The 22,186-nt window shown below is 39.4% G+C and overlaps 1 protein-coding gene across 2 annotated transcripts; it reads right to left on the bottom strand.

The window, feature by feature from the left end:
- Positions 1-12,155: 12,155 nt before the first annotated feature.
- LOC105053946 (GTP-binding protein YPTM2) lies at positions 12,156-20,322 on the bottom strand. Of its 2 annotated transcripts, XM_010935292.4 has the most exons (8): positions 20,044-20,322; positions 17,554-17,626; positions 15,250-15,297; positions 15,111-15,158; positions 13,351-13,422; positions 13,102-13,257; positions 12,722-12,825; positions 12,156-12,629 (listed from the first exon to the last, which is right to left on the bottom strand). In XM_010935292.4, the coding sequence occupies exons 1-8, from the start codon at positions 20,055-20,057 to the stop codon at positions 12,533-12,535; spliced, it is 612 nt and encodes a 203-aa protein (XP_010933594.1). In that variant the 5' UTR covers positions 20,058-20,322; the 3' UTR covers positions 12,156-12,532. The 2 variants fall into 2 exon arrangements, with proteins under 2 accessions (XP_010933594.1, XP_073101527.1); XM_073245426.1 differs by lacking the exons at positions 17,554-17,626; positions 20,044-20,322 and adding an exon at positions 15,407-15,910 and having other exon boundaries at positions 12,291-12,629.
- Between the last annotated feature and the right edge of the window lie 1,864 nt (positions 20,323-22,186).

Consider the following 22,186-nt stretch of genomic DNA (forward strand, 5'->3'; position numbering starts at 1 on the left):
ATTTTTATCAATATCTTTCTGGTGGAATAATTATGGGTTTTCATACAGAAATATACTAATAAATTATAGATATCACAAGACTTTAATGCGTAATCAATTATAAACCATGTATCAACATCTCTGCTGGATTAGATTCCATCCATGCTATTGAGACTTGTCATGTCTCATATGGAATCAATTTCCAAAATCAACAGTCAAATTGACTCAAACCCATCCCTCATTGACCACCAAACAGAGTCTATGTTAGGTATATTGGGATCGGTGACTTGTACAATACCTCGATTAAACAAAATACAGTAGGTTATAGCTACGAGCGAGAGCCTTGCCAAACCCACTTGCAGCTCACCCTACGACTATAGGGTTCTACTTGGGCTATTGCAATGATACCTGTAGGTCCTCCGGAGGGCAGGAATTCCGAGAGAATGCTGCATTTGATGTGGATCACAGATGGTCCTATCTATAAGATGACGATGGTAATGATGATAATAATAGTGATACAAATAGGATTTGACAAGATTGGAAAAAGGAAGCATGGCTATCTGGTGATTGAATGATTAGGTTAGATCTTCTTTTTTATTTTTTTCACTAATTTTGTTAGCCTAGGGATCCTCCCATTCAAACCTAGTTCCTTTGTTTTTTCTTTTATAACGGCTAGGAATAGGGGAAGTGACTCACTTTTTCCATTTACCCTAAAAAATTACGAGGGTGGGCATAGTTTTTGAAGCATGTGATGTTGGAATTAGGAAAAGGTTGCTGCTGGTGCGGGCCTCTGTCATGATTCTTTCCACTTTAATCTAATAAAGCCTGGGTTTGGTGGTGGTGGGCTTCATTACCAGTCCACCATACAAAGGTAGGGTCTCATGTCTTTTTCCTTTTTGTCATGTGAATGAAGGGATCATTCACTCTCTTGAAAGTATGCATAGTCTGTGTTCTTTGACCTTGACTTCACAAATTAGCAAATTTGTAGCTTATAATGAGAGAGATCAAGGAAAAATATTACAGGAGCATCCAAATTACGATCGACTGATGCTGAACTAGACCACACTTAAAGTTTTGGCTCCCTAAAATGAACTTTTGATCATAAGTTTTATCTAGATATCAACTGCTCGAGCATTAATATTGTCGGTTTCGGACTTGTAATGCATCAAAGCAGGATAAAAGACACCTAAGGCTGCAAGGGGTACCTCTGAAAGCATAATAATAAACATCAAAGGGCTAAGGCCACTATCTTTCTTTTTTTTCTTTTTTTAAAAGCAACATGAGGACTTTCCAAGGGTAGTCGATCCTAGTATCTACTCTGGTCCAATATCAAGAGCTTTTTCACTCTTCTTTATCCTGCTGCAGCAATAATTAATGATAAAATAACTACTTAGTCTTATCCAATCAACATGAGCTTGATTAAACCAACTGATAACCTGCCCCTTTTTGATATCAAAATTGAATTCATTAGGCTTGGATGCCAAACTGAAACCTAAAATCTAGTTGGCTTAAAAAATTATGCAAGAAAATACATCTGGCTAAGGTATCCAATTGTTCTGATCGAATCCAACGAAAACCAACTAAAAGGCTCATGTCCAGTCAATACAAATCATATGGGCTGGATTTATGTTGCGGTGGTGAATTTATTCCAATTGGTACTTTAGTTTCAGTACAAAGTTAACTTCAAATTTATTCAACATTAATGATTATCAGAGCTCTGATAGTGAAATGAAGCTGTGGATGTCATTGTAAATTTTGTATCCATAAGCAACTTGCTTCCTCTGTTCCACTTGACTGAGAGAGAGAGATTCTCAAATATCCTGCAGGACTGCAGAGTGGATTTTTATTTATTTTTTTTGGTAGGACAGCAAAGGGGATTGCCTGAGACTCCCAGTGAAGGCTGTTTTTTTTTTGGTATAATCAGTGAAGGCTTTTTGATGACGTTGTTGCAGGCTTGCAGCATGGCAGTTGCCTTGATATATATATTCTTTAATGTCCATGTGAGGTGAAGGCCAGATGTGTCTCGATTTCACCTTCATTAGCATTAATTAATGACCCAAATGAGGCATGTACAATTTGTTTATGTGGAGAATCTATAACATAATTTCTTAAATGTTAATTTCTCAGAAAATAATAAACGATAATCCTGGTTTTACATTTTGCTGCAATTTTAACAGGGTTGGAGAACGGACAGATTTTGATAATTGTTCGGAATGTTTAGTTACAGGAACGTCGGTCCCAACTTATAATATCTGACACGGACTTTATCGTTTTGAAATGACTACCCTTTGGTATAATTGCTATATATTATAATTATTTGATTTTTAATAATAAAACGGATGACATGGCCGATCGCTATATTACGGACTACTGAACCAAAATATTCCTTTTGATTTCTTGCATATTTTAATGTTTGGTTCCTATAATTACAAACATACACTGGATTGGTATAATAAATTTAATTTATTAAAAAAAATAACTTTCAACATAATATATAACAGTTCTAAAGACGTCCTACTGAAAATATATCAATATATTAATTATTACGGCGAAAATCCATTTCGAACCGAAGCTGGTGGAGTAAAGTGGCTTTCAATGGTGACGATAATGATCAGATTTGCAAAATAAATTTTGGATTGGAGACGGCTCCGGTGAGATTTTTCAATATTCGAGTTAGCTTTTCGCAACAGATGGAGAAGAGAAGTGCTCGGGAGGGAGAGAGATTATATATTTTTTGAGATCTCTGAATTATCTCTTTTTATAGATAAAATTGAAGTCATGAAAAGAGGAAGAGACTATAAGAGACTTTTTTGCCCTTCATTAGGTCCTTGAAAATCATTCGATGGTCACTCCCATTGATGGTAAGGGTTGACAATCAGGAGCCTTAAGAATAATTTTTTAATAAAATAATATGATCGGACTATAGAAAGGCTTCCTGAAGTCATCATGACAAGCTGCTATCTTTAATGATTCGATCTGTCAGTTGTACAGAGATTTCGGATGGATGCCATCGAATGCGACGATCGAACCGAAGATCTGAAGGAATGGGCCTCAGAGGCCGGTTATATGCCGTCGGGTGGCGAAGTTGGTGCTAATGTCTGAGTCGAAGCCGACCGTCGGTTGAAGGAAGAGGTAATCAGTATGTATAGGAATTGACGATTTGAGGATGATAAAACTGACGAAAAGTCAGGAGGTCCGTGAGTAGGTTGACAGTCGGTGCGAGGGCCGAAGCCGTCATAGGACTCATAGGCCAAGGTGTGTGGTTAGCTCATCCAAAGTCCACTTGCGTCTTTGGATTAGGTGCTGGATTTACACCCCCAATACGAATAATATAATTAAAACGATGAATGAGCTTTGCTTCCATACTTTTTTCTAGGCATCCATTCAGTCCAAATCAATGGTATACATTTACCAGATATACCTCACATTTAAGCAGCTAAAAATTGGGAAGTATCTGTAAAATTTTACGTTGTTTGGGGTGTTTCGTCCAGCATTAGATTCCCAGTAAAGAAGCAATATAAATAAATAAATAAATCAGATTAGAAAATTAGACATAGTAGAGAGAGAAAGAGAAAAAAATTATCGCATGCATCAGGCCGAAGTGAACCAGAGCAAATCTCGAAACATATGCACGATAGATAGCAAGCAAGATGAAATGCAAGGGTAGCATGGCGTGTTATCCACCGTGGCATTTGACGCAGTCTATTTGCACTTGGTGTATGCAATATGGACACTTTGTGGAGGAGGGCATCCTTAAAAGGAATTGAACTTGCAGTTTCCTCAATCTAGTTCAACTAAGGTGTTTGGGATGAAAAAGTAAACACAGAAAGTGAGAAAAAAAAAATATCCTCTTTCAAATTCTAGAGTTGATTAGTTTGTAGCATTCTTTGAAGTGCAATTATCTTGTGCGACTTGTATGGGTGTGTATTTCGTCCCACGTCAATTTATATTGGATAGATCTTGAGTATTTATATGGGATGAAAAAAATCCAAATAACATCTTTCAACTCATCTTTTTGGGATAAGATTTTATGCTGTGCAAATGTTATCAATCTATTAGAGCAAACCTAACTCACAATATATATGAACTAGAGGATACTATAATATAAGACCATTTGAATAGATTACAAGCTGATCATCATATTTATAATTAAATTTATAAAATTTATAATTAAATTTAAATATATTTGGATGCTTAGCCCGATGAAGATACCAGAATTAAATGTAATAGTTATGTAAGGACTCCTATGAGCATGTGTCAGCCCTATATCGATTATGCATCAAATAGTCCTTAATATTTATACGGAATCGAAGAATCTAAATAATATTTTTCGGTTAATCTTCTTTGAATGTGATCATGAGTTGTTACATAATTGATAGGATATGATACAAAAATACCAATTGTACCTTTCTATTTTAGGGGTTTATGTTTGATTTGGTTTAGCCAAGTCAAAACATAAATATAAATAATCACCCTTTTCAAAAAAAATAAAAAAAAAAATAAAAAGAGGTTGGTAACTGTTGCGGCCAATCCCCTCGTCGTCCGATTGTCGGGGTCGCACACCTGCAAAAAAAATTCTCACTGATCGGAGATGCCTCCGGCGGAGATCTTCCGATGGTCAAGTCAAAGAGGAGACTAGACAACAGTAGAACTCAGCGAGAGGGAGAGAGAGCTAGAGAGCTCAAGAGCTTAGAGGCGCTTACCCACGCTTGAGAAAGCTTATCAAGACTGTTGCCTTACCCCATTTTATAGTAGAATGCGGTATGATCCCGCCATTAATGATGCAGACAACTGAAGAGTTATCAAATCGTCGGAGGCTGTCAAATCGGTGTGGGTTGTCAGGACATTAACCCCATGTCTTTAGCAGGACAATGCTCCAGGGCGGCCATACCGCATGTTCTTGACAGGACAACTGCCCATAGCGGTCGCACGTCGTTTGGGCGGGCTGGTCGACTATATGTCGGTATTCGACTGTCGGATCATTGGGTGGTGACTCGGAGACACCGTCGGCTGATCTGGTGTCTTGTGGAAGTCGGACGTCAGCTGCCACCCCCGACAGTGAGTCGGTGATGTGAGTTCGGCCGCTCGATCGATCGAAAATAGTATGGGTCTGTTCGGCCAGCATATCTTCAATCAGATATGATCAGCAGTCATTGTCGGCAGTCATTGTCGGAGTCGTTGTTGGAGTCATCCGTCGGTCCAGTTGGTAGAGTCGGACGTCGGTCGGATCGGTTCGAGGGTAAGTCGGCGTACAGGGGTCAGTCGGTATATTCCAACAGTTGCCCCCCCCACTCTTGAGTCGGATGTCATGTTGGCCCGCGTGAACATGTGGGCGACGACTTTGGACGAAAGGAGTGGTTTTCCGTCACGTCTTGCTCCGACTCTGACGACCGTATCAACGAACAATCCGATGTCAGACATCCCATTGGGAATGCAAACCGTCGTCTCTTTGGGAACGCGAATCGCCGCCTCCTTGGGAATGCAAACCGCCGTCTCCTTGGGAACACGAACCGTCGTCTCCTTGGGAACACGAACCACCGTCGGTTAATGAATTTTGAAACGCGATTTTTTTTGCCACGTGTCAGGAGGCTATTGGGCCAGAACCGTTCACGCGGATGGAGGCGATGTGGCTCGATCTGGGGGCAGATGCATCGAACCGTCAGACTGAAGAAGGGCCCAGCCGCTACCATGTGTCGACATCTGGAAAACCTTCGTTCGACACGCTTTCATCTCGACCGTCGAAAGGCCTTATATATATGCGGTCACTTACATCCAAAACTTCACTTTTTACTACCCTGTTTCTGGCGCTGAGGCTCTATCAAGTTGTCCCCCAGTTCCAGGTAGTTGTTTCCGTCCTCTTCCTTTGAAAGCTCTTCTCGAAGTTTTTTTCATTCTTGTCTCCTTGCATCCTTTCTCCTTTGGCATTTTTTTTTGTCCTTCTTTTTGGGGCTAGCGTTATGGCTAGAACCTCTCCTCGAGGAAGTCAGTCGGGAAACCCGATCGATGATTTTCGGTCGACCCCGGAGGTGGAGGTTTCTTCACTTTCGGGATAGAATGTCGAACGGCTCAGGGAGCAGTACGGTATCCCGAAGTAGTTCGAACTCTTCGCCCCTGGGGTTGAGGGTCGGGTTAACAACCCGCCTTCGGGTCAGGTGGCCTTTTATGTCGAGGACCTTCGGGCAAGTCTTCGCTTTCTGATTCTGGAGTTCGTCCGGAACGTCTTGGATTATTACGGACTTTGCCCGGTACAACTGGTGCCGAACTCAGTCCGGTTGATAATCAGTTTTGCTTTGTTGTGTCAGCTTTTGCCGACCTTTCCCCGCATCTCTCTCTTTCGGGCGTTCTTCATCCTCCGACCCCATCCGAAAGTCCGAGGGTAGTGATTCTTCAATCCCCGGAAGGGTCTCTCTTTCATCACCGATCTTCCATCGTCGATCCACGGATGGAAGAATTAATTTTTTTTTGCTTCTTCTCCGCTACCTTGGGGGTTCCCTTCTCGCTGGGGTGACCCTCGGACTCAGCCGAACGAAAATAGTTGGGTGGAGGCTGGAGATCAAGAGGACTTTCACCGACTGAAGGATGTGTCGGTGCCGAAGCAGAGAGAGCTCGTCACCGAGCAAGCTCTGTACGACGCCGACCTGAGTTCGGTTCCTTGCTTAGGTACTGTTCGGTCTGTCGGTCGTCTTTTGGTTTTTTCATCCGTCTTCGGACTTGTGCTAATCCTTTGTTGAAATTGCAGGCATGCCGTCGAGAGTGAGACTGACAGATGCCGACATTCGGCAGCATGCGGCGAGGAAGAGACTGGCGTCCGGGGCCGGACCTTCGCGGCCCCCCAAGAGGCCTCAGTCATCATCCTCGATCGATGTTGTGACGACGGCAGCATAGCCCGACATCGAACAGACATCGAGCTTCGAGCCGGTAATCACCCTGTCGGTACCGGCGGTGCCACCCGAGGTGATGTCAGAGGAAGGGGCGGCAGAGGGGGCAGCTGAAGGAGTGTCGGCTCCCCCACCTGTGGAAGAGGTTCGAATCGAAGCAAGTGAGCCCGAACGACCTGCGGCGACTCCCATCGCACCCTCGGGAGGAACTCAGTCGAGTTCGAGTTTTCCGTCCCTCTCCGATCTTCAGGCCTGGGCGATAGATCGGGGGAAGGCTCTGATGGCACCGGCGGACAACTCTAGGTCGGCGGGCTGCGCCGCATCATCCGACGTTCGAGTCTCCGAGGGAGCGTCGGCCCTGGCCAACCACGACTTGGCAAGGAGGTTGTGTCAGGCAACCATTCTCCCGACCGATCGGGAGCTCTTGAGGAGTCGGTCGGTGATCGAGATGCTCTCTTCCTTTTACCCAACCATGATCCGGGTGAGCTCTTCTTCTTCTTCTTTTTTCATTATTATTTTCGTCATTTCATTTTTCTGACGATCGGCCTTCTACTTGTAGCTGATCCACAATATGTCCGAGCTGGAGGCCGGGGCACCAGGCCCTGGCAGCTTTACGAAGCGTGACGGGGAAGCCGATGCAGAGGAGGACATCGGTTGTCCCCTGAATTGTTATGAGAGCCTTGTAGCTCTCCAGATGGTCAACTGGATCGGTGGAGCCGTCGTAAGGCTCCACATGAGGCATCTTGAACCGACTAGGGATCGGTTCGTCGAGGATAAATCGGAAGAGAGGTTGGATGGTCTGGAAGTCGATGTCGTTTGAAGACTTCTGGCCATCCGCCTGGAGCTGGACAAGTCGATGGTCGATTTCTTCGAACTTGCGTTCGTAGTCGTCGCAAAGGAGGGGCCTCTTTCCGACGGGAAGAGTGCCTCACCGATCTGGTAGCTCTCGATCGCTGAGCCCTGATTTTCGTCATCTCGAGAGATTTTTCAAGCTCTATGGAGCTCGTTGTCTTACCTCTGTCGACCCCTACCTGGCGCGCCAAATCTGTTGCGGCCAATCCCCCGTCGTCCGATCACCGGAGTCGTGCACCTGCAAGAAAAGTCCTCACTGACCGGAGATGCCTCTGGCGGGGACCCTTCAACGGTCAAGTCAGAGAGGAGACTAGGCAACAGTGAAACTCAGCGAGAGGGAGAGAGAGCTCAAGAGCTTAGAGGCGCTTACCCACGCTTGAGAAAGCTTACCAAGACTGTTGCCTTATCCCGTTTTATAGTAGAATGCGGTATGGTCCCGTCATTAATGGTGCAGACAACTGAGGAGTTGTCAAATCATCGGGGGCTGTCAAATCGACGTGGGTTGTCAGGTCATTAACCCATGTCTTTAGTAGGACAATGCTCCAGAGCGGCCATACCGCATGTCCTTGACAGGACAACTGCCCATAGCGGTCGTACGTCGTTTGGACGGGCTGGCCGACTATATGTCGGTATTCGACTGCCGGATCATCGGGTGGTGACTCGGAGACACCATTGGCTGATCTGGTGTCTTGTGAAAGTCGGACATCGGCTGTCACTCCCGACAGTGAGTCGGTGATATGGATTCGGCCGCTCGACCGGTCGGGAATAGTATGGATCTGTTCGACCGACATACCTTCGATCGGATATGGTCGGCAGCCATTGTCGGCAGTCATTGTTGGAGTCATTGTCGGAGTCGTCCGTCGGTCCGATTAGTAGAATCGGACATTGATCGGATCGGTCCGAGGATAAGTCGGCGTACAGAGATCAGTCTGTATATTCCAACAGTAACACATGATTAACCTGCCACTAACGTGTTAAGAACGAAATTTTCCTCACATACCCTTGTCTATTGGATGGTCAAGATATCTTCTACTTTCTTATAAAATTTTTATACTATAAAAGTGTACAATAACTAAGCCAATGAGATTTAATGCTTATGTTGCAACAAAGAAAAATGGACATAGCTCTGATTTGAGTTAGCCGTGGCACAGGCTCCAATGGTCCAAGGGAAGTCTTCCAACAAATGATGGCTTGGGGGTGGGACCTGTCCTCAGTCGGCCATCAAAACTTCTGCGGACTGAGAATTAGGATCCCGCCGAACTTTTTATTCACTGATGCTTTGTCGCCACTTTCAATCATCGCTCTATTGCTCCACCTTTTCAATTTTCCCCATCAAAGGCAAAGTCTAAGTAATTTCATTCAAATTTAGAGAGCACGACAACCAGAAAAAGCTTCACAAAGGTCAAACAATAGTTATGGAACACAACCACTGGAGTGCTTAGAAGATACAGACAATGACCTTTTTAAGAGCCAATCAACAAGCTGATTGGCCTCTCTTTCCACAAGGGATTGAAATCCTGAGAAGATAACAGGAGTCATTTAAAAGTGGACAAGAGAAACAAATGGTATATTTACACTGCTGCAACCAAGGGATAAAGATTTCGGAATTGCCTTCCTTCAATCCAATAATCTTAAGATTGGAATAGAAGCACAGTTTTTTTGTGTGGAAAAGAAAGAAAGCAAAGTGCTTCCCTTATTTTTATTAAACAACAAATCTAAGAGACAAAATTACAGAGGTAAGAAGAGATGTATGGAGTGATACAGTAACAATACGGACAATCCAACACCACAAAGGAAAAAAAGCACAGTTGGACTTTCAGATACTAATTTCATGTAGGTGGGGACCCCCTGTAAACATTTTTCTTCTTGTATGTAGTAGAGCATCACATTAATCTGGGGCCTCCCTGTTGAGGGGTTTTGAATAGTTTAGATTAGTTGAAGGCAGGTTTAGACCGCACGTGTGCAGTTGTCATCATTTGCATGCATTCGTATGTTTGACACTCTTTCATTTTCTTCGGGTGTCAACAAATTAATACTACCAAACAAAAGAAATCATATGCTCCATTTCGTCATTTTTTTCAAATTTACGACAGGGGCAAACCATCATGTATCCAAATAACATGAATTCCACTTCCATTCTGTCACATAGGGATTTAATCCATTGATTTCTTGATCTGTCCATTTCGACAATTATAAGATGGCAAAGGAGGTTTTAAAAGAGCAGATGGACTATTTTTGAGTTTAAGAATCAAATTAACTATCAATGCTTTTAAATATAGGGATAACTAGCCATCAACACTTCCTCTTTCCTACATTGCACAAGCTCAAGAACAATTCTTTCTTCATACCATCGAACCTAAATCCTCTAATAACCATAGGCCTTGGATTTCAGCAGCCAATTTTAGCTTCAACAATTCCTACAGGTTCCAAAGAACAAATTTCACGACCAACACTTTCCTAAACCAGTATCTCTAACCAATGCTTTCCTTTCAAGTGGCAATCAATCAAAGTTTGATCCTCGTCATCTTCCAAGCAAAAGAACCATCTAAACATGAGTAGTAACCACCTTGAGATCAGCTCCAGCACAGAAAACCCTAGGAACCGAACTGGAGACCCTGACCACAAGACTCATTGATCACCTCAAGTGCACCCTGCAATGCTTTCATTGCCTACCCAATTGCATTCTTGACCTCCCCCTTATCCAACTTCCTCCATAATCCCTGATCCACATTACACCCAATCTTGCTAAATAGGGTAAACAATAGGAGAAAAAAGAATCCATGAATCGTAACATTTAAGGTGGCGCTATGTGAGGATCCATGTAAATATATATTTAGTCCCACATTAGTTATTCACTGAGAAGATTTTAGATACTTATATAGAGCTAATGAATCTAAATAATATCTTCTGACTAATTTTTTTAGATAAAATCTTGAATTATTACAAATGGTATCAGATTCGATCTAGCCCATAGTCTATATGGATTGGGAGATACTGTAGCATGGGTTCAATGAGATTGACCACAGGCCGATCGTGATGTTTACGAATAGATGTATAGATTTACATTCTTAGTTTGACAAGGATGTCGGGATTTAAATAGAGAAAATTATATAAAAACCTATGTGGGTGTATATTTACTAAGATAGTATGGAGAAGTTGAGAAGAAGATGCGGGAGATGAAGATATGGAAGTGATGCATCACCCCCCCGACAATAGTGAAGCTAAAAATACAATGGAGACAATTGAACTAACGATGGATGGACCACATGGGATGAGAGTAAGTGGCACCATCGGTCAGAGAAGGAGGGGGCCATCCTGATGGTTGATCTAGGAGAGTCAGAGATGTGGTACCACCATATTACCATCAAATATCAATTATCAATTTTTTGTTATTTACTATCTTTTAAGTAATTAATTATTATGTTACAAAAGAAATCACAATGACAATATTCTATAATTTGATATTGACTTAGCCCTGAGATTTGACATAATTTCTTTTCAAAATTTTGAATAACTCAAATTTATGAAAATTTAATTTAAGAAAAATTGGGCATAGAATTCAAGAATATGTAGTCTAGTAATTTCATTGAAATAAATTAGCTTCCACAAAATTTATGTTAGTAATATTTAGTATTCCAAAAAAAAATACAATTTAGCCTGTTGACAATAAATATAAAGACAACATCTTGCCGCATCAAAGAAAACTGGATTAAATAACAAAATAATGAAAGAGATTTTCTATCAAAGATATTTCAAAAAATATTAATAGAAAATCTATTTCAGAAAATATTATTTTGTATGTCTTAGTGCATATATCAGAGGAAACTTAATTATAATGGCCGACTGCCATTCTCCTAAAATTATTCAACTGTGGTTGATTGAGTGCTATTCTTCTACAAAGAGTGACTGAATGAATGCATAGATTTTTAATCGACCTCTTTTTATATTCAGAATACTATCATCAAAGCACATTAATAATAGATCGTAGTAAGTAAAATGTGTATGGATTCAAATTCGTCAAAACGGGATGGTACCAATAGTTCGGTCCCATTTAAACATGAAATCGATATTTTTAAAGCTATCAATTTTGGTATGCATCAATGATGGTACTGTACCATGCTAACGGTAAAATGATACAGGTTTGATATAGGCATTTAAAACCTTGGAAATGCAATTGCATGTGTCAGCTTCTAATCCACTTCAAAAGCCCTAAGCACCGACTAGGGATGGTACTACAGGGCGACAGAACCATACTCATTTTTATGTCCATTGCTGAAGCCCTTAAGTATCAAAAGGCACAAGACCTCCCAGAAATCTGAAGGATTCCTCAAATAGAACAACAATGGCATCAGTTCTACGCAATTTGGAGATTTTCCACACCTTGATGAGTCTCTTAAGAACAAAAAGGTCTAGGGCTAAGAAGATATCTTTTAAAAACAACAAATCAGCAATAATAGATTTTATGAATTTTTACCAGTACCATTGGTCAATGAATCACCACCAACTTTGGTACAGCTTGTTTTCTATCATGTGATTAAGTGCTACATTCATCACCTGATCCCAGCAATACATACAATGATGGAAACCCAGAAATTGCTTTTGTGCAAATTCTTTAACATCTAGTCATGATAAACAAATGTAACAAAAGGCATGCAGCTTGGGAGTTCCAAAATTAGGAACATGACTAATACACGATCCCTAATTTGTACAGGCTTAAAAACAAAAATACTAGAAAGAATGAAATTATACCAACAGTTTCTAAAGAACACAGCATAGAGCATCATTATGGATAAAGCAACAGCTAGTATCTGCAATTGACTGACTTAAGACGAGCAGCAGGTGGTCTTCTGATTGACAGGCTGCCCACGGATTTGCACTGTTGGTGGCCTGGCATTGTTCATTGCTGGTTGGCTGGCCATCCTGAAAGCACAAAATATATATTTGTTAGTAACACAAGAAGGCATGAAATGAATATAACAATTCAATATCTAAATTTGTCAAAACCAAAATACCTGTCCTTGATCGCAGCAGCCATGGCCATGAATGCCTGCTCTACGTTAGTGGCATCTTTTGCACTAGTCTCCATGAATGGGATACCCATTTCATCAGCAAATGCCTGAAAAGAATGCATATGACTTAGTGCTTGAATGCACACAAGCAGGGGACAGAAAAGAGCATAGTTAATCCGAAACAATATTTAATGCAAAGGATGTTAACGATCACAAAATTCTCTGTAGGTACATATTCTCAAAGATCCATGACTAATGGTCTTGATTATAATGATTGAATTTCTAATATTTTTAATGGTCAAACTCGTTTGCCATTCCAAAGATAGCAGTCACTGCACTACAATTTCAGCTATTGAAGAGACTATTAATGATTGATGAATCACCTTAGCTGTCTCAGAAGAGATGACTTTGTTTGCAGTAAGATCACACTTATTTCCAACAAGAAGCTTGTTCACGTTTTCACTTGCATAACGGTCAATCTCATTTAACCATTGCTTTACATTATTGAAGCTCTCCTGGTCTGTCACATCATAAACCACCTGCAATCAGGAGTACAAGGATACCTCTGAACTCATTAACTTTACCAAAGTTAAACATGAAATATTGATGGGAGGTGTGAAAATGAAACTTACAATAATACCATGAGCACCTCTATAGTAGCTGCTAGTAATCGTCCTGAAACGTTCTTGCCCAGCAGTATCCCACTGTAACCCACAAAAGAAAGAAGCTCATGATGAAGGAAAAGACACTATTTGTTACAGTTCATGACACTAGAACCAATAATCATCAAAGTATAGTATTTGAGGGTGTTGAGGGATAATTCAATAGAAATTCACATTTAAAAAAAAAAAAAAAAGCTCCTGGGAGTTAATGCCGGCTAAATTTAAGAACTTGACTGACAGCTAGCAAATAATTTCTTAAGATCATTAACCATCTCTTTTGGATCATCAACAGGACCAGCGCAAGGATTACAACCTTTGTTGGATCATCAACTGGGCTGGAGCAAGGAATTTTAAGTAGAGTGCCATCATAAATGGATGAAGCATATATATGCCCATGCATGCCATCTCATGTTTGCGGTCTCATATGCACAAACTTCCACATTAATAAGGAATGGGTGATTGGCCATGCATGGATCATTCACTGCACAGATCGGCAATCACATTCCATAACATCTATACACAAGAGTCTGAACTCTTCATTCATGGTGAAAATATTTCTCTAATGGATGATTTTGAACATTAACCGAAACTATGTTACATAAGAAATCACAATAGAGAGCTTTTTGTTTTTGCCATGCATCACATTAAACACAGAGCAACTAAGAATTAAGGTAACTATTTTGCAAAACAAGGTAAATTAAGTAGAAAAATTAACCACTCTATGTAAATTAAGTACATTTTGTATTGTTGGAGCCACCTTATATTCATACTTTTGATAAAATAAGGAAACCTAGAAGGACAGCACTCTACATAAACAGGGAGAATAAACAATATCCTGTCATAGATCTAGATATAAAGAATTAATCATGAAACCAAACTTAAGTGGCTTCATCATTTTACCATTACATTTGGGACCATAATGAAGAGGAACAGAAGACCAAAGCATCAAATATTACTTAGGAACATGATATAATTTCAACAAGCAAGTGTTCGACACTTTTCTTGCTTGAATATCAACAACCTCTTAATCTTTCTCACTTTTTTGATATTCCTCTATAAATGAGAATCACCCGCGGATTCCATCCGCAAAAGCCCTAAATCCATGAAAAGCTTGGTAAATTTAGGACAAGTCAATGGTACTGTCTATATTGGTCCTGCATGCACAAGAAAAACTAGATTTCTTAACTTCCAGTGCTTCAGAGTGGAACTTGTGGGAGGAGAGGGAGTGTAATTATCCAGTGGAGCAGGGCTTGGGACCCAACAGTACTAGGAAAACTCCATTTTATTCCATCTGCTCCTGAACTAATGGAATACATGGACGAGGAACCCTTTGTGTATCTTCTTCTTTTTCCTGATTCAACAGGGCACATGATCAGGAGAATCCCATTATTTATTTATTTATTTATTTTTGTCCTTCTCCTGACTTGATGGGTTACATGAAAAGGGACCCTTCAAGCTCCAGCCAACCTACAGACTGAAAAACAATGACCATAAGCTAGCATGGTCACATGAACTCTAGGATCTTGGTGATCAGGCTTATTCTAGTCTTTCAGAAAAAAAATCCAGTATCTTTCTTGTCAAGAGAAACAACTTCCAAGAATAGCAGCTAATATTTAAATGAAATAAAATGTATTCGGTTAGCAATGGCATAACATGCTTATATCTAGCATGAAAAGAAATTCATATCCAAAACTCAAATCTAAAAAATATCTGATGGCTTAGAAACTCACAATTTGAAGTTTAATGGTCTTCCCGTCCTGCTCCACAGTGCGTATTTTCTACAGGGAAAAGAAATCAAATACTATCAGTGTTTCCATACTTCAGTCAAAAAAGTTATTGACCTTGCATCTGAAAAATAAAAGTTCTTACAAAATCAACTCCAATGGTGCTGATGTAACTCTCCAAGTACGAATCGTCCTAACCATGGGAAGCAAAGAAATAGTCAAGGCTCTAAATTCTGCTAAAAGAAGAGTTCTATGCAGACATCATTTTGCACATTAAAATTCCATAAAACATCTCAACATACATATGAGTTTATATCAGTGTTGACTATGCTGGTGCTGCAACCCGTATTGGTCCACTGATGGCATGGTTCGGTACGGCCCCATGCGGGGTTTGAACCAATATAACAAAGAGGCAAAGAGGGAGAAGGAAAGAGAGGAAAGAGAGAGGGGGACTGAAGGAGAGGGAGAGACGGCCTCCGGAGGGCTGCCGAGGTGGTAGATGTCCGGATTGAAATAGGGACTTTGGCCCTTGTTTCATTTTTTATTTTGGTTTTATCAAGCAAGTTAGCAACGGCTGTTCTTCTTCTTCTTCTTCTTCCTTTTTTTCCGATTTTCAGGGGAAGTTGGCCCCAAAAATCGTAGAAAAAAAAAGAATAGTGAAGTTGGCAATGCCAATAAAGCCAAAATAAAAATGAAACAATGACTGAAACATCTGTTTCAATCGATCTAGACATCCACTATCTCGACAGCGGCAGCGATAGCCTTGGCGGCCCTCCAAAGGCTGTCTCTCCCTCTCCTTCCCTCCCCATCTCTCTCTTTTCCTCTCTTTCCTTTTCGCTGCCCCCATCCTCACCGATGTCTCGTTTTGAAGGCAAGAACCGTGCCAGTATGGTTCGGAACACCCTGAACCGGATGGTTCAAGATGGTTTCACAGACCATGGTTTATATATATATCACAAACTGACAATTTGTTAGATACACATAAACTGAGAGATTCATTATAAACCAAATGAGAAGCAACTTCTGAGACTAAAGATTGGTGAAGGATTTGTTCCACAACAAGTTCACACATGATATGTACCCACTATATTACATCCTGCTGCAGAACAGATACAGCGGCTCAACACATGCAAACATAAAGTGTAATAAATATGACATAAACTCTCCAACAGAAGGAAAAAAAAGGAATTTTCTTCAATCAGCACTTTGGTTCATGCTCCGAAACACGCCAGCAGGATGCTAAATTATATCTCAAAATGCATAAACTTTTTTGGCAGGTCATATGCTAATAGCTAAACATATCGTTATGCTACAGAACCTTTCTACACGTCTCAGTACTTTGCAAGAGATATATAAATGGGAAGCTCGTAAAGAAGTTGCCTGTCCAAGGCCTGCCAAGTTTCCAGGTCTCCCATAAAACACATGGAACTCTCAACATTTCAGCTAATAATTCATGCATAATATATAAACTTTGTTCATTCCCAATAGGCTTTGTGGAAACACACTATACATATCGAGGTAATGCTTCAATCTTTTATGATGTGGGATATAACAAGCTATGGTACAAGTGTCTTACTAAAACAGAGTATCCGGCATTTTTTGAAGAAGAAAAACAGATAATGGGAGAACAAGACAAATCAATTAATTTATGCTGCAAAAATCTCACTTCACAACCATAGGTACCTGATGTATGCTTGAGGTAGACACTATAAGCTTTGCAAGTTTTAAATGCTGACACTTTTGGACATTCGGACATGATATGACACAGCATGAGGCTCCATAAAACTCCAAAAATGAAGTGTCCTTGAATCAGCCAAAAGTGCCAGTGCTTGGGAACTATGTAAAATATCATCTTCTTGCAGTTGGGAACACTTGAACTTCTTCTCATATTGCCACCAATCAATAACAGCAAAATGTGGCAGACAATTTGAGATAAGTGTCACATTTGTTTGCTTTTTTAATTGAACATGCTATTGACTAGTCAAGTTGCCAAGCCATCAATATATCTTAACACATTTATATATGATTTTACTTTTATAATTTGTATTTAAAATTCTATATTAGTGTCCCTGTATTGAGATTTTTGGGAGTCGATGTGTTGGACACCATAGCATACCTGGAGACTTGGCATGCATGGGAACTTTCGGAGGTCCAAGTGCTGGGAAACTCAGGAAACAAGGGCACTTGCACTTGTGCCAAGTGTTAGCTAAAGAAGCCCATCCTAATGACATGACTAACATTACCACCACCTTCAACCAGCAATTTTACAACATATCATATCATGCCCCGGTATGCTATTCTCATATACCAAGGCACCAATAAAACCCCTCAATATTTATCAGAATATTCATTATAGTTGCAGGCACAAGTTAAAAGCACAGCCTCATGAAATATATAAATAAGGTAAACTTAAAAAATATATATATATATATATATTCTTGCTCCTTACTGCAAATCTTAGTAGGAGACACGATTTGCCAACCCCTGAATCTCCAATAAGCAAAAGTTTGAACAAATAGTCACTGCAAAATTTTAAAAAAATGAGGTTAGAATTTTCATTGACAATCAATCTCAATATTCAAAGATGAAACTAATTTGATATGCTGCTTTTAGTCTGAATTCTATTAAAACAAAAAAAAAAAAAAAAGAAAGTAAAAGCAGATTTTGTACAAACAGATTTTAAGACATGATTGCTACATTTTAAAGAATTCATTTTTCAAGCTTCTTGAGCTGTAAGTTTCTTCAAAATGGATTCTATAGCAAGCAAACAAATGGTGCTTTAGAGCCAATTTATTTTAGGTTTGCATAAACCAATTTTAATAAAACCTGGAAAATGAAGAGCTCCATCAGAGTATATATTTGTTATTTCCATAAAAAATGACAACTGCAAAGGAAAAGGTCCCTATAATATCCATATTTAGGATCCCCCAGCTTTCCAGACAACCTACAGCAGAACCTACTCGTGCCTGTTCAGGATCTGACAAGTCTAGTTGCTTATGCCTTCACAAGAAGGTAACCAAAACAGATCCAGTGGACTCAGCATGCATGGAACAATATGTCACGACTAAACTGAATCCAGAAAATGCTCAGGAGAACAATATGTCAGTATTGAAACAATACAATTTGCGCCATCATTCAAATGGGTCAAACAACTTACAACTGATTTGTAATACTTTTCTCTACCATCGTTTGGTCCAACAAAATAAAACAATATATCATTGTCAAAGTATGCTTCAACATTTGGTAATTCCATATACAAGTAGACTTTTAAAAGGAGAATTATAAATGATCAACAAAATGACACCTCAGCTCTTGGAATGAACTTAAACTGTCACTGAGTAAGCGGATACAGGTCAGTCTAAGAACAGCCAATAATTCTCCTACAGCTAATAACTTAAACTGTCACTGAGTAAGCGGATAAAGGCAACAACTACAAAACTGGTACTTATCTAATCACCCATCTTATTATCCTATATCAAGGTATCCCGATACTAAGAAATAAGCTAAGCACTATGATACCCAACATGAAATTGGTTCAAAAATTAAAACAATAAAGGTCACTTTATCTGGGACAGATATACCATTAGGTATCAATAACACTGACACGAAATATGATCCAAAGAGTTCACACCAATATAGAAAATTTAAGGCCTGAAAAACCAGCACTCCACGGATATGTCATGTTCATACAAATTCACGGCAAGACACATATGACTGCATATGCTTTCGTGTCAATGACTCATTTTTTTTCACAAAACAGGATGGATCAAAAGAAAGGGCATCTAAAATGCACAGAACAAATACTAAAATGGGAAGGAAAGGAGAGGATTTCTTGGCCATACGGAAGATTAAACAGTTTCAGTAGTTATATTTTTACTTCTGCTAAATATACAAAATTTCAGAATCAGCCAGATATCAAAGAGAACACCATTGCAAAATAATTATCATTAATCTCCTCTAAGATGGACCACAACATGAACATTGCCCGCATATGATCACATGCTCTAACAGCATGCCGGCCCGTAGTCAAGAACACAAATAAAAAAAAATGTCTTCCTGATGCAGTTGAAAACCATAAATTGAGAGTAAAGTGCCTTGGCAGCCATAGAGTAAAAAAAACATACACACCACAAAAATAAGAAAATAAATTAATATCAATAAAAATAAAAACAATCATCTCATAGACATGAGGTTCCTAAACTAAAAATAACCATTATATTCTAATCATGGAATGCTGTACCGCCCGAGCCATCCGGTACACCTGGTATCATTCCGGTCTCGTACGTATAGTATAGTGTCTCGTACCATACCAATATTTGGTATACCATCTTGTATCATACCGAAGCGCATGTTGACTCGATAATAAGATGGTACTGGTACAGGATCCGATATGGCGAATATTGATTTCAACCAACCACCCATCCACCCACTAGAGCACTTAAATTGAAACACCTCGTGGTCACATGTGATGTTGTAATATTATAAAAGATTCATTCTACAGCGACATGTTCTTTTTTTTTTGGTGACTTACAGTGGCATGTTCTCTTATCCCAATGACTAGGAATTAGATCCTAGCTTTCTAGCAAACAAAAGATTATATTAAAAGATACAAAAAACCCAAAACCCAGATCCAAAATTTTACCGGTCTGCTTGTCAGATTTCAAATCGACTACGGATCTAGTCCGCATGACCGCTCAACATCACCAATATAATCTGATTTTTTTGGGTAAGAACTAAGGAGAACGCAAAAGGGGATTCCTTCTAGAACTACTGGTTTACGAGGAAATTCACCAGAGGATCCCGCGAGATCTCATCATAAATCCTAGCCGATCGATCTAGAACCATAAAGACAACAAATTGACCAAGAAAAATAACAATTTCCCAATGGAGCACTACAATAGAATTCTTGAGAAGATCTATTTCAAATTCAGGAACTCACTACTCCGGATTCATGGCGGGCGATCGACGGAACTGCTGCTCCGGCGGTGGTGCGGTGGTTTTCGGGCGGAACTATCGGCGGGCTTTCGTCGAGAAAGCAAACCAAGAACAATAGATTGGAGGCGATAAATCCCTCCTATTCTAGGGTTTCAAACAAGCCAACGGAACCGAACCAAGAACGAAGATAGATGGGGAAGAAAAGAAAGAGAGGAAGAGGATTCAGAAAGAGAGATCGCCGGGCTTAATTGAAATAAATAGGCGAGAGGTGGAGAAATTATGCCGTGGGGAAGGCGAGAGGGCTTTGAGACCGCGTTTGACGGGAGGCTAAAATTACGTAAATAGCCGGCATCCTTCTGTTCAAGGCCGTGTTTAGTATCGTGTCGGTGACGGCTATCACAGAGAAGTTTGCGCCCATGGCAGACCACACAAATGCGGCGTTCTACTTTGACTTCAACCCGCCAAGCAAGCCAACGCCAACAGCAGCAAGCATAAGATGATATCAAATGACTGATATGCCACTTGGATTCCACCGCACCGCGAATTTCGAGATTCGTGCATCCTATCCACACCGTCGAGCCAGGCACCGGCCGACCGCAACCGCATCATTGGCATTAACAAATCGCAAAGGCCTGCATGAAAGATATCCCACCGCACGATTGGCACGACCATTTGGAACCCTGCAAGGCATCACCTATTCTTCTGTTTTTTTTATCCATCAACTGTGACTAATTTTATGCCAAATAGACCTGAAATTATCAAGATCTAACCTAGTCTCGTTATTTATATAGTGATGTCATTGTTAAACATTATATAATTTTTGTTACTAAAGAAACATTATATAATTTTGAATAGCCTAAAATATTCTAAATGGAGAACATAATTCGAAGTCATTATAAAACATATCATTATTAAATGATCATTTTTGATTTGTATGACCAGCCTAAACTAATTTATTAAACACAGTCAATTTTCATATAAATTTTTAACTACGGAAGAGTACCAAATGCAATTTGATGACATGCGGCTTATAGCTAGGTTGGGCTATATGTACCATACATATGACCTTATTGATATTTAAATTGAAAGTGGGTTTGATGTTATTATTTAGTTGCACCTTGGGTTGGCTCTGATTTGATTTTGATTTACGAACCATCATAGCTCATATTCTTATAAAATAGATTGAAAATAATAGAATTATAACTCAACCTTAGCTGATCAACTTAAAGTTAGCTTAGAATAAAGTTAGAACAACTCACGACTAGATTAGACCGTCTAACTCTTTTGCCACACTCTCATAGTATTGAAATAACTTCCAAAGAATCAATATTTGACTCAAAATAATTCAATGAAATCGACCAAAATCGGTAATATAAAACATAATACAATCTAACTCACCTTAATTGACCAACATTATGTCTTTGTGCAATAAAAAATATGCAGATGAATAAGAAGAAGTGTAAAAGATATCAAGAACTATTTAATCCTTGGTATATAAAAAATTCAAATATTAAACAAAAATATGTAGGAGATAGGAAATGTAGGTCAGGAAAAAATAGTGTGAAACTATAACAACACTACTTGTGAAAACCAATATAGCTCAAAATTATTTAATAAATAAATTGGCCAATAGAATGAAGTCAATTAGGAATAGAAAGAATAAAATTATTGTATTGGATACTCATGTAGAAAATACAGAAGATTGATTTGATTAACAAAATATTCTAAAATCATAAGTGTCATCAAACTATGAATGGAAAATGAAACTGAATGAAGCATGTTATAAATTGATAGAAAAAATTAATTAGTATAGGAATTATATCATCTTTGCATTTTAAGTTTTCATTAAATTAGTTAGAGGTGTATATCGAATATCCACACCCATGCAAAATATAATCTTAAGATTTAAGATTTGTATTATTGTAAATTAAATATGAACTAAAATCTATTCAATTACTTAGTAAATTGGTTTATTTCTTTAGGGCTCTAGGTGAAACACTATCATTCAATAATCATACCACGATGAATTGGTTGGATTATGGTGGTGCAGTGGAATATCTATATGTTAAAAATTTTTATTCAAAACACCTAAATACACCAAAATCCTAATGTCCAGGATACCTTGATAATGGCAATCAAAGCATAAT

Source organism: Elaeis guineensis, chromosome 11 (genome assembly GCF_000442705.2).
Source record: "Elaeis guineensis isolate ETL-2024a chromosome 11, EG11, whole genome shotgun sequence".
Taxonomy (NCBI): Eukaryota; Viridiplantae; Streptophyta; class Magnoliopsida; order Arecales; family Arecaceae; genus Elaeis; species Elaeis guineensis.